At 50.0% G+C, this 12,702-nt stretch overlaps 3 protein-coding genes across 3 annotated transcripts; 2 read left to right on the top strand and 1 right to left on the bottom strand.

Moving 5' to 3' along the window:
* Positions 1-5,023: 5,023 nt before the first annotated feature.
* D7B24_002171 (uncharacterized protein) lies at positions 5,024-5,622 on the top strand (the record flags this gene model as incomplete). The annotated part of the gene is made up of 3 exons (XM_028636386.1): positions 5,024-5,200; positions 5,264-5,412; positions 5,469-5,622. The coding sequence occupies 3 exons, from the start codon at positions 5,024-5,026 to the stop codon at positions 5,620-5,622; spliced, it is 480 nt and encodes a 159-aa protein (XP_028497720.1).
* Positions 5,623-6,443: 821 nt separating this feature from the next.
* D7B24_002170 (uncharacterized protein) lies at positions 6,444-7,676 on the top strand (the record flags this gene model as incomplete). Its single annotated transcript, XM_028636385.1, has 1 exon — positions 6,444-7,676. The coding sequence occupies one exon, from the start codon at positions 6,444-6,446 to the stop codon at positions 7,674-7,676; it is 1,233 nt and encodes a 410-aa protein (XP_028497719.1).
* Positions 7,677-9,441: 1,765 nt separating this feature from the next.
* D7B24_002169 (uncharacterized protein) lies at positions 9,442-11,816 on the bottom strand (the record flags this gene model as incomplete). The annotated part of the gene is made up of 2 exons (XM_028636384.1): positions 9,442-11,634; positions 11,697-11,816. 2 exons carry the CDS (start codon positions 11,814-11,816, stop codon positions 9,442-9,444), a joined length of 2,313 nt encoding a protein of 770 aa, XP_028497718.1.
* Between the last annotated feature and the right edge of the window lie 886 nt (positions 11,817-12,702).

The following is a 12,702-nucleotide window of genomic DNA, read 5'->3' as shown; positions in this document are numbered from 1 at the left end:
AGTAACTTATAATAGCTTAACTAAAGGGCTTAGATTATACTTTTATCGGTATATTTCGTATCTCGAAGCTAGAATTCTAAGTACTTACGAGCTAAGCGTAAGCTTAGTATATTATTCGAGGCTCTTAGTATCGATTAGTAGAATAGAAGTTATTAATTTTTCTATATATTATTAATTATATAATAATATAAAAGGTAATAGAAAGTCTATTAAAAGTCCCTTAGAACTATATTCTAAAGATATTCAACGAGGTATTATAAACGTTATATAAGCTCTATATCGAGGTTATAAAGCTTTTTATCGACGATTTCCTTAACGAATTTATCGAGCTAAACCTATAATATTATTAATTTAATAATTATATCGGAGCTATTAATAGAACTTATATATCGGCCTTTATAAAGGCCTCCTCTTAGAGGAGATTCTTTAATAAGAAAGGAGGGATATCTTAGAACGTATTCGCTATAATAAAATTCGATTTTACGTTTAATTACGTTTTAATAGGTATAGAGGGGTTAGTAAACGATTTTACCTTTTTAATATAAGCCTTAATAAGGTCGTTTTAAGTATTTAAAGGCCGTTTCTATCTCGCGGATAATAGGTTTATATAAGACTTTCGAGGGTTTATTATATTATTTAGAGGATATTAATATTACTTTAGAGACTTCGAAAATATTAATTAAGATAACCTATTAATAGAGGATAGGTATAATCGTATCTATATATACCTTTAAGCTATTATTAAGCGGGTTTTTAGTATTTTAAAGTATATATTTACTATATTAAAGAAAGGACCTTTAGAATATTTATTTAAAACGTAAATTAATATAATATATACTCTAATAGGTCTCTAGAATTTCTTATAATAATAATAAAATAAAGAGGATAATTTAAAAAATATTAAATCTATTATAAGTATTAGAATAAATATAGAAGAGGTATTATAGAAAGTAAAAGAGAGGGCGTAATATTAAATTAGAAATAAATAAAGCTTAGAATTAAAGTATTAAATAATAATTCTACTTAGAAATTAAAAGAATAGGTCTTTAATTTATTAAAACGCTTAAATCGATTCTAAGCTATATTATATATAATTAATATTATTAACTATATAGGCTAAAATCTATATTTAAATATTAAATTACCTTTTCTATTAAATTAATCCTTCTTTTTATATTAACTTATTTACTATTTACGTTACTTATTATATTTATTCTTTATAGAAATAATAATTAAGAGCTTTATAATAAGTAATTAAAGGTAAAAGCCTTAAAAGGATTATTAAAGAAGTATTCCTTTACTTCTAAAAGACCTTTAAATCTAAGATATTAACTAAATAGCTACTTATAGGTAAATAGTACTTACTTTATTACCGCCTCGCTTTTAGGAGCTATAAGTTTATCGAGGCCCTCCCGAATTACTTAGGTAGCTACTATCTAGCCCTATATTATTAAAAGTTAAGCCTTAGCCTATTAATATTACGAGGAGAGTAAAGAGGCTGAAGAGGGTGAGTTAAGGCTAGAGAGATCGACCCTTAGAGTAGGAGTCTCTATATTATAGCTTAGATCCTATATCTTACTCGGTTTCTCGATCTACTACCTCTTTCCCTACCCTCTAACTATATTCTCGTCGCTTAAAGGCTATTATTAACGATAATCCTAAACCTCTATAATATCCTCGCTTATTATATACGTATAAAGCTATATCTCCTTTATTAGAGAGTCGATATAAAGGAAGCCTCGAAGCTATATTTAGGCTATATAGTTATTCCGTTTCTCGAAGGTTTCTTAGTTCTATTTAGAGGTTAATATCTAACCTATTTTATTATTATAAATTATTCTAAAAGTCTCTATAAACTATAGAATCTTCCGATATTTAATATAAAGATTATTATATTTTATAGAGAGCGTTTATAAAGTAATATTTAATATAAAGAATATTAATTATAAATTAAATAAGATTTCCTCGAATATAGCCTTAAGAGTAATACGCTTATTACTTATTATAAAAAGTCTTCCTTATATTACTAAATACTTAAAGTATTTAAGGAAGAGCTTCGTAGCCTCTAAGTATTATATAAAACGACCCTTCCGCCCCTAAATTTAGCTAATATTCGGGTCTTCTTATATATAGAAGAGAGATTCGGATTCTATTCGCGAAGAGGTATCTTTATCGCTATTAAATAGGTTAATTTCGTCGAGATCGAGGATATTTCGCTTAAGCGTAGAAGCGATTTTAACTATATTATTATTAATAATTAAAGGGTTCGATTTTATAATAGATATATAGAAATTCGTATAGTAGAGGTATAGAATTAATAGATTTAATTATAATTTACGATTAAAAGAGAGGGTTAAGGCTCGATATAGAAAGGAAAACCCTTAATCCGACTATCTCTAACTATTTTCTTAATTAAGTAAAGAACTAAGGGCTTAGAGGTACTTCCGAAATAGTGCGCTAGTACCGTTTTAAGTAAGTTACTTAGAGCTAAATATATTTAGCTTTAAATGCTCGAGACGATCAGGGCCTTAACTTAGTAGGTACCTAGGTACCTACCAAGGTAGGATAGGATTTAGTGCACCGCCTACGAATACAGCACAGCGACCACCTAGGTAGCTAGGTAGATGCCTAAGGTAGGTAGGTACCTCGGGCAGGTGTTGAGGGGACACGAATCCGAGCCTAGGTACCTTAGCTAGGCTTGTCTGGTTCTGGTGCCTGCCCGTTGGTGCCCGCTGCCATTTCCACCAAGTCGAATAGTCAAATAAGGCAGGGCAGGCACCGAAGTAAGCTGGTAAGCCACTGGAATGGGTACGCCACCGTGAGTGAGTAAGGGCAGGCTCGGCAGGCACCTCTTGCCTTTTGCCCATGGCGGTTGACAATAGCCCGGAAGGAGGGTCTCAGACAATGGGCTGTCAATACCACCTTGGACCACTTTTCATCTCGTAACCAAAGCCATCGACGTGAACATCATCGTAGCATCACAACGGCTGCCCAAGTCGGGCCATGAATGATCTGGCAGCGTGTGGGCGCATGTCTAGGCAGACAGGGAGGGTTGTTGTTGCAGCGCTACCCGACTGAGATGACATGACACGGCGACATCACCTGTCTTCAAGCGCTCGAGCATACCACGGCATCCAGGCCAAAACGCTAAAAGTCCACGTCAGTCATTAGTTTCCACAGAGGAGAAAGTCTATGATCGACTCGTCACTGCTTCCTGGAGAGGCCTCCCTGGACCACATTTGCACAGTTTGCGACACTTGGATCCCGAGCCGCATCAGTCCTCGGACGACAACCGTAAACCTTGGCCGGACATGCGCAACAAACAGCTCGAACGCCCCTTTAGCGAGGCGTCCACGTGTCTCTGTACACTCTGTCTGTTTACCCTCGTGTAGATCCCGCGGCAAAGAGTTCAGATGGCTTGGCCACCATGACAGCTTCTCACGCGTTATCACTGCCCCGGGTCTTAACCCGCCTCGGCGTGGTCTAGGATTCTTAGGATACCGCTGGGATTGTAAAGTCGATCCGCATGACCTCAATTTGCATGACTTTGGACGAAACGTCGCCCATCCGATACTTGCATCAGGCTGCAGCTTGTAGAGTCTTCGAGCTACATCCAAACACCAGTTTCGGCAATACCGTCGGCTCAACGTTGTCACAGGTATCGCGCACCTGGTAGATCGGTCAGCCGCTCGGTGGCACTGGGATCATCTACAGCGGCCTATCAATCCATGATACATGTGTTATGGCATACTTTGGTCAACTTTAGCCCATCGGGCGGCTGTTCGAGGAGGCTGAACGGGCCTCGGACGGCCAACATACGTCACGCGAGGCCAGTCGTGCAACATGCCTAGTCTGCTGCCGGAAGCTCGCAGCAGCCTGGACTAAGATCATTGCTTTCCGATGAGGTTGTCGTTGACACAACTAGGAAAGGGGTCGTCGACTCCGTTAGCGCAAGGTTGTTCGGGTTCGACTGATTCACGAGACGAAACATGTTGCCTGCGATACCACCTTTCAACCCAGCCAAGATGTAAGATGGGCCACACGCTACCGTTCTTCCAAGTTTTTCTTTTCCATCCTGGACATTCACCCGCCAAAATCCTCGGTGTAAGGCATCGTCCGATCGCGGTTCTTCCGGGGTCATTTGGATTTCCTATGTGCAATTTGCAAGCTGAACACCACGAACAGTCTGACTGGCAAGATCTGCTCATGACACGTTCGGACCGGAATACGTGCGACTTCCCCAGTCCTAAATGGTTTGCTGTTCATTGACCCTCTTGGTAGTTCTGTCGACGTATGCTGTGGAAAGGACACAATCGTTCTAGGACTGCATCATCCGTCTTCTTTGATCCCATCCAGGCTTTACACTAATTGCCCGAATCACTCGTTTACATGATGAACCAGTTGTTCGATCAGCGACGAGCCACCTCGAAGGCGAGCTCTCCCGTGTACTTGATACAAAATGACGTGAGCAGTGTTCGATTACCGAGCAGTGTACGACTGTGGCGTCCTCAAGGTCCTTACCGCCTGAGTTGCAGCTCGGTCACGATTCGCTTGGAAGGAAACTTGCCGCCCGGCGTCAAGCTTCCTCGTCAAGCAGCCATTCAACCCAGTCGGGAGCACTACACCGAGCTACATCCTCGTTGAGTACGAGGTTAGTTTCATTCTCAAAAGCAAAGAGCGGTCTGTATCGAAGTGTCAGGATGCCGGGCTCGTCATGATCTCGCAGTATACGAACGATTGTGTAACGACAGCTACTGCAGCGGCACATCGTATCAAGACTACTTTCATAACGACTGTTACGTGTACTGGTGCTAGAGTTAGTAGGCTTGAACGAATCGCAGCACGTCAGTAGCCATGATTCCTTCAACAGCACCACAGGAGCTAGGAGCCAGGAGCGGAAGAAAGTATAAATTCACCACACGTCATCCAACGGTGAACATCAGAACCCAGCAAAGTGCTAACACATACATCCGTTCACTCGAGCAGCCAGAGCCCCCGTAAATCGCCCTTCTCAAAAAGCAACATGAAGTATTCAGCAATCACATCTTTCCTTCCGGCAGCTTTCGCTGCACCTATAGGTGGTCGCGATACAGACGTGCAGCTACCCCGAGGCTGGATAGCTGTCAACGCGTTTGAGGTTGCTCGGATGATGGCTAGCTCGCCCGCCGACAACATATTCAGCAAGCGCTTCCCAGGCAGTGTAAGTTCACCTCTGAAGAAGACTTTGCGCAGGGTCTAATAGTCATGACTCCTTGAACAACAGGTATATATGTGTACCGAGGCAGAATGGGCTGGCGAATGCGCACGCGTGACCGTTCCCATCTCGTATACATGCCAGGATATTCCGGCGCCGTTCACGTACAATCTTGGTTCCATCGGGCCAGATCGTGGAGCGCTCTGCCGCATAACTACGTGAGAGCAAGGAAATCCGCCAGCCTCTCTTCCCTTATTCCTAACGTGTACCACAGAGTATCGAGCCAGTCCAGCTGCGATGCACACGGCGATATCTTTGTCGAGTTCCCTGGCATCAGGAACTTATTCAGCTTCAAGGAGCAGAACTATGGCAAGGATGCACATCACATCGAGTGCCAGGAGTGCACTGCTTGCCAGGGCGAAGATTGATGGTCAGCCTTCTAGCAAGGCTATAGAATGGATGGTATGCTGCAGTGTCGACACCAGTCTACATATGCAGACCCTGGGCCCAGAGTCATACATGGTGGGAACTGGAAACAAGGGCAGAGGAAGACAAGACATCACAGTAGCGCGAGGATGCTGAGCAACACAAATATTCACTCGAGCCTTGCGTCTCCTAACCGCCTGCTACGTCAAGTCTGCTGCAACAAGCATTTGGGGAATCTGGGGTAGTGCAGTTCACCCCGCATGAGCAACAACCTGCTTCTTGTCTTCCCCACGTCCCATGTTCCCCGTCTTGCGTTGCCGTCATGCAAGTCGGTCACAGGCGCTCCAATGAGCGGGCGGCGTAAACCAGAGGCCTGACGACACGGCTCCAGCGCCCCCGGAAAAGTGCCGGCTTAGATTGAAAGAAACCATCAACACCGCCAGACCAACCACCTCGAAGGAAGGTGATCGACGAAGCTTGCGCTGATAGCCCACCGCGACTACGACGTTCCATTGTAAGCTTCCTCGCGTCTGCGGCCAAACTACCCCCGAGCTGGTTCTTGCCGAGATGGGAATGCTGCGAGTTGAGCGAGCTCTCGTCACTCAGACTATTGTTCCACCGGCGGCAAAACACCACGTGCTAGACGCACCACTCAGGATGCATTCCTGTCAACGATTCCTTGATCTGCACGCGACCTGAGGCGGGGCGAGATGTTCCTGTGCCGGGAAACGCTTAAAAGCCCGGGGGAGCGCTCGATGAAACCAAGCGCGCACTCCAGCGTTCGGTGTCGTTCTCATCAGGTCCTCTCCTCTTCATCGCCACCATGATCCTTCCCACAAGCTCCCTTGCGGCAGTGGCCTGTGTCCTTCCGTTCGTTCTGGGCACTCCCCTCTCGTACGCGACGACCAACACAACCAACACTACGACCCCCGGTCCTGATGCCGACGGCAAATACTGGATCTCCAGCGAACACCTCCGCGCCGCCTTTGTCCCCTACGGCGCTTCCATATCAGACCTCATCGTCCGCGATCGTAATGGCGTGCCCCGGGACATCGTCGCCGGCTGGGATAACGCTACGTACTACACAGAGGATCCCGTGCACCCAAACTTTGGCAATGTTCCCGGCCGCTACGCCAACCGAATCCGCAATAGCACATTTGATATTGACGGCGAGACGTTCCATGTGAAGCCCAACGACAACAAGACACCCGAACACCCCGAGGGTCTCAACACGCTGCACGGCGGACCCGATGGGTGGGGCTGGCGCAACTTCACTGTCGCCGCGCACACCAAGAACAGCATCACCTTCTCGCTCGTTGACCCGGCTGGCAAAGAGGGCTTCCCCGGCGAGGTCATCTCGTACGTGACGTACACCCTGCGCGGCTGGGACTGGGACATCTCCATGGTGGCCGTGTCGACCACGGCGCGCACGCCCATCATGTTAAGCAGTCACACGTACTGGAACCTCGACGGGTTCGCCAACGAGGAGACCAGCTCGGCCGACGACCACGTCCTGCACCTGCCCTACAGCGGGCAGCGGATCGGGGTCGACGGCATCCTCATCCCCACGGGCGAGGTGCTCGCCAACGAAAAGGGGTCCGTTAACGACTTTTGGTCTGCGCCGAAGCCCATGGGCGCCAACGCCACGAGCGACGAGCTCGAGGGCAACTGCGGCACCGGCTGCACGGGCTATGACAACTGCTACACCGTCAACCGCGAGGCGCTCGGGAACTACGACTGGCAGTCTTCGGGCTACGTCGCCCGCTTGTCGTCGCCGTGGTCTGGCATCGCCGTCGAGGTCTTCTCGGAGCAGGAAGCGCTGCAGGTGTATAGCTGCACGCAGCAGGACGGAACGATCCCTCTCAAGAAGACGCAGGGCACCGACGCCTTCCCGCGCATCATCCCGCGGTACGGCTGCGTCGTTCTTGAGGTGCAGGATTGGATTGACGGTATCAACCACCCCGAGTGGGGAAGGGAGAAGAGGCAAGTATTTGGCCCGGAGGATGGGCCCTATGTCCTCCAGGCGCGGTACTCCTTCAGCGTGGACAAGGCGTGAGGTCGCGTACGCGAGTCGTGGTATGAAAGTGGTTGATAGTATTTGGTAGTGTTCAAGAGCATAATTGCAAATCATTCCATCCCACCGCCGCGGGTTCGGAAGCATGAATCAAACTCGGCTTCAAGTCATCTTGCCTCGCCTCGGTCAGCTCACCAAGCCCGCCCTCCTTGAGACGGGCATCTCGCGCAACCGCTGACTCACCGAAGCCACCCGGCGTCTTTGGTGTGTCGATACGAGAAAAGCTAACAATGTCCTCACAGCCAACTCAAACATCACCGCGCCCCCTTGCAAAGTACGTCTTCGGATCTTGCCATGAATCCGCCACCGTCGCTACTCCCTTCCTAGACACGCCTGACGCAAAGATGGTCGCAACCGGAGGATTCGCCGTCAGACGCACCATTGGGCATATGTTCGTGCCCCCAGTACCTTGGTTTCCACCTCCGAAAGCCAGCGCCCACAGATGTGTGTACATGGTGAGCCGCGCCGTTGGTGTCCCGTGATGCTGATGCCCCACCCCACATTGCGCAGCCCCCAATGCAGTCCGGGTGGATGGACGCAGGCGCCGAGGGGAGAAGGAAAAGACACACGACAGAGACAAGGACCGTCGAGAAGGCCGTCAAAGCAAACTGATCGTGCCGCGCCGAGCGACTTGCCCGGTACATCAACACACCACACACATACACAACACACACACACACGATCAACGGTGCTCAGCTGAGCGTCGGTACCTGACCAGACGGTGCCTATCAGCGGGATTCGTGTCACCCACTCGCCGTTGAGTTTCGTGTCCCCGTGTCAGACGTCCAAGTCACCCGCTCACATGACGGTCGCACGGTAGGCCCAGCCATCAGCCTACTTCATTGTGGCGAGTTAGCATGTCAAGGAACAAATTAAGATTCATCACAAGGGCGCACATATTCGGACACCAATCATGATCGTTACAGTGGCTTCTCCCACCTATTAGGTATGGCTGGGCGAAACCACCCTTCGTAGATACAGCCCATTTACGCTAGGTACCCTGATCTCCTACCATCATGACCACAGACTAATGGCGGCTCTAGAACAAGTTGATGCGAGATCCATATGTACGGTACCATGGTCCTTCCAATTGCCCTGCCGCGCGCCTTGCCTGCCTCCGCCTCGCGGCGTCCAGCAAGACCTCCAAGCTTGCCAGTCTCCTGTCGTGTCCAGCCCGCAGTAACCCAGTAAGAATGAAGGCCTTTTGTTTTGTTTTTGTACATCTGGTGGCACATGCCCGTTCCCTCTCCCCTTGTCATCTGTTGATGGCCATGATGTCAATCTTTGTTGTCCCAGGACATCTCTTCCCTAGTTGCGATTTCTGACAAAGGAAAATGCCCGGTTTGGACGAGCCGCTGTGCGAAAAGGATGAAATCGCCCGATTCAGTCTATAAAATAGGGGTATTGTCGGAAACCGATGGTGAAATGATGTGGAAAAATAACTAAGGAGTGAATGCGCGCTCAAGCGGATCGACTGTCAGGCGAAATGGTATCGAATGTTGTGAGTCGAAAATGGAACCCTTCTTGTGGTTCCTGAGATGAAGGCAATGCCGCAAAGTAGAAGAAAATCCAGAAGCAACAGAAAATCAATGGCCGTCCCTAATCAGACGACTAAGTAGCAACGTAGGTATCCGGCCGCTCCCCAAACTCCTTGCGAAATGCCGAGAGGTAAAAACACACAAGACTTTTGTTGCTGAACATGCCGTTTAACCATGTGAAAAGTTCCTCCCAGAAAATAAATTATCCTTTAGAATCGGTTACCGGCAGCCCAAATGCTTGCAGATGCGGAGGCTGCCCACTCGCTTTCCTCATAGGGGGGCGTCGGCCACTTGTATTCGGCGTTGCGGTTCTTCTTGAGGTCAAGAGGCTTGGGCGTCAATGCGCCGTCGCCAAAAGCCGCCGCGTTGCCGCTTCCGGATGGCGACGGTGTAGGGTACGGATTGGCGATGCCAATGTTGCTGGCCGATTGCCGAAGTCCGGGCTTGCCATCCTTTTCCATACGCTTCATAGCTCGATGCGTCGAGTTGAGAACCTCGTCCAGCAGCTCGTCTTCTTCGTCAGGAGCTTCGTACTGGTGTACACCTTGCGTGGCCTGAGCGCGACGAGTGCGGCTAGAAATAGGACCACCACTGCGCGCAGCCATCATCAAGTTATCGACCGAACGTGGCTGACTGTGCTTTGGCAAGGAGTGATGTCTCTTGAGGTTGTTGGTGGGCGACGCGTGTTGAGGGGGCACGGGTGCCTGCAACTCGCGATGCTGCTGAACATCTCTTAGAGCCCTGTCAAGCGACTCATAGGTTTCGGCCTTGGGCGGCGGCGGCGGAGATTGATCAATCACCATTGAAGACCTGTTGCTGTTCCAGGGTCCACAACCAACCTGACCCTCGATAGATTCATGCGTTGGCGAGATTGGTGTTTGATGCCTTCCGGAGAACCGTCGAGCACGCTTCCGCAGGTGAGAGAAGAAGCCCTCCTTCTGACCGCTCGGTGGAGAAGCGAGTCCAGAGTTGCCGTTGAGGGCCCGCTCAGCCTGCTGACGGTGGATCTCCGCGTAGTTGTTGGTACTGGACGCGACGGATAGCTGTCGGCTGACCTTCGCAGGCTTTCCTTCAACCTGGACTGCCCGGTGGCTCCCATTCACGTAAGCATCGTTGTACGAGCCGTTGCTGGCTTGTGCCGTGACAGCGTCGGACAGCGGCGAGATGGGCCTGATGGTAGGCAGAATTGGCATTGGCGCAACATTGGACGGACCATTAGTCCATGTGCTTCGCTTGCCTGCAGCAGGCCGGGTCTTCGTGACGGGGACTTCGTTCGTTGTTGATGCATGGACCGGGGCGGGCCGAGGAGCTGAATTGTCCTTTGCCGCGAGTTGGGCGATTGAGATATCGGTTGTCTCGGAACGTCCGATGAGAGATTTGCGGAACCACGACGGCTTGGATGAAGTGGGCGTAGACGCTGTTGAGTCTTTGCCACGGCCAAGGTCTGATTGCTTCCTTCCCAGAATCCTCGAAGCCGAAGACCGAGGGCGAAGAGGGTCGACAGCGTCGATGAAGTAGTCATGAGCAAGCGCCTGGGCAGAAGTGGGCCTGTTCTTGGGGTCCCACATCAGGCACCAAGTCACGAAATGACTTAGCTCTCGAGGCCATGTTGGCGATTGGAGAATCGTGTCGAGAGCATGTGGTGCCATCTTGGGGAAAGAAAATCCGAGCTTCCCGGCCAGCCGAGTACCCTCTCGCCACTCACCTCCGCCAACACGACCACCGGATTTGTTGTACCAGTTGCCCGGGCTTCCCATGATCTCGCATACCCGCCAGACCTGGTCCACCTCGTTTCCGCCGGGGAACAGAGGCTTCAGTGTGGCGACCTCAACGGCCATGGCGCCGATGGCCCAGATGTCAACAGGCGCCGAATACTCGCCGGCCCTCAGCAGGACTTCGGGAGCACGGTACCATCTCGTTGACACGTAGGTCGTGTACGCGAGCTTTGAGTGCGTTTCGCGAGCAAGGCCAAAGTCGGCAATCTTGACGGTATAATTGGGAGGTGTTGACGGAGGCGTAACGAGGGCGGAGTAACGACGGAAAGATGTGACGGAAGAGTCTTGATGTCCCGACGTGGTAACCAAGATGTTCTCAGGCTTGATGTCACGGTGGAAAAAGTGGTGGGCGTGAATATGCTCCAGACCTTGCATGATTTGGAACAGAATGCTCTTGACGCTGGCGTTGTCGAGGACCTTGTGGTCACGCGCCTTCATGAGCTGGTATAGGTTGCCCTCCATGTACTCCATGGCGATGTGGAGTTTCTTGCTGTAAGGGTCGAGGAAGATGTCCAGAGCCGGAACGAGGTGGGCGTGGGGAGGAAGGGTGCGAAGGAAGACGACCTCGCGAAGCTCCAGACATGCGCTGAAAGACTCAAAGTTCTTCTTCATCGTCTTGATGGCGACCTGAATTGAATTGGTTAGGGACAACGAAGGCACGCCAGACGCTTACGGCGAACGCGACTTACCACTGTACCGCGGCGGGCCACATGGGCACCTGCGCTGCGGACTCTGGCTAGAGCCACGCTTCCAAAGCTGCCATCGCCAATTTCCTTCAGGACCTCGAATCGATCCTCCAACGCAACCATGTTGGCGCTATGGGAGGACGACCCGCGATGGGTCAAATCGTGTGCAACAGTCATTTCTGCTTGGGAATCTGACGAATGTGATTTTTAGGTGTCGGCCTTCTCAGCCAGGACGGGTGCCTCAGCTCAAAGGCTGTAAGCGGGTCCGTTCCAATTGCTGCGGCCTGTCTAGGAGCTCCTTGAAAGAGCTGGTTTCAATTGCCGGAGCATCCAGATCCAGCGGTTGTTCAATGTCCAAGATGAACGAGACGGTTTGTAGGCGAGTGATGGGTTGTTACGGTCGAACGTCGAGAAGAGCGAAAGTCGTCTGGCTGCGGTAGATTGGCAGAGAGTATGTGGATGGGAGATGGTACGCTGGAATGCACTGCTGAGGGAGCGAAATCAGGGACTGATGAATGGGGGCTGGTGACAAGGAATGACTGAGGTGAGTGAGTGATGTGTTCCTGAGGCGAGAGAGGGTCTGGCAAGGTTGATATTGTTGGAAAAGGAGACCGACCAGGGTCAGGGTGCGCTCGAGCCAGAACCAGTCGATCGGGGATGGATCCTCCAGGGAGGTCTCCAGTTCAGGCGTCGATGATACCTTGACAGATATGGTTACTGTGTGTAATGTCGCTCCGTCGACGCGGCGTGAAATTCTGTGAACCGAGAGGAGGGGTAGCTACTCTCAGAGCAGAGGAGTTGGCTGAGTTTGAGACGAATCTCGCTTGTCTTTTAGGAAAGACAGGTAGAAAGTGAGGGTGGTGATCGAAGGGGGTGGTGTGTGTCGCGTGGGGGGGGGGGGGGGGGGGGGATGGATGCACTGCAGGACACTGCCGAAGCTGCCTGTCGCGTCCGTCCGGGAGTGGTGTTTGAGGGAGAATGACAACCAACGAAACACAACCAGGGCAGT

Source organism: Verticillium nonalfalfae (genome assembly GCF_003724135.2).
Source record: "Verticillium nonalfalfae strain VnAa140/NRRL 66861 chromosome Unknown scaffold_15, whole genome shotgun sequence".
Taxonomy (NCBI): domain Eukaryota; kingdom Fungi; phylum Ascomycota; class Sordariomycetes; order Glomerellales; family Plectosphaerellaceae; genus Verticillium; species Verticillium nonalfalfae.
Note: the sequence above shows the minus strand (reverse complement) of the source record. Positions and strands in the feature narration are given on the sequence as shown.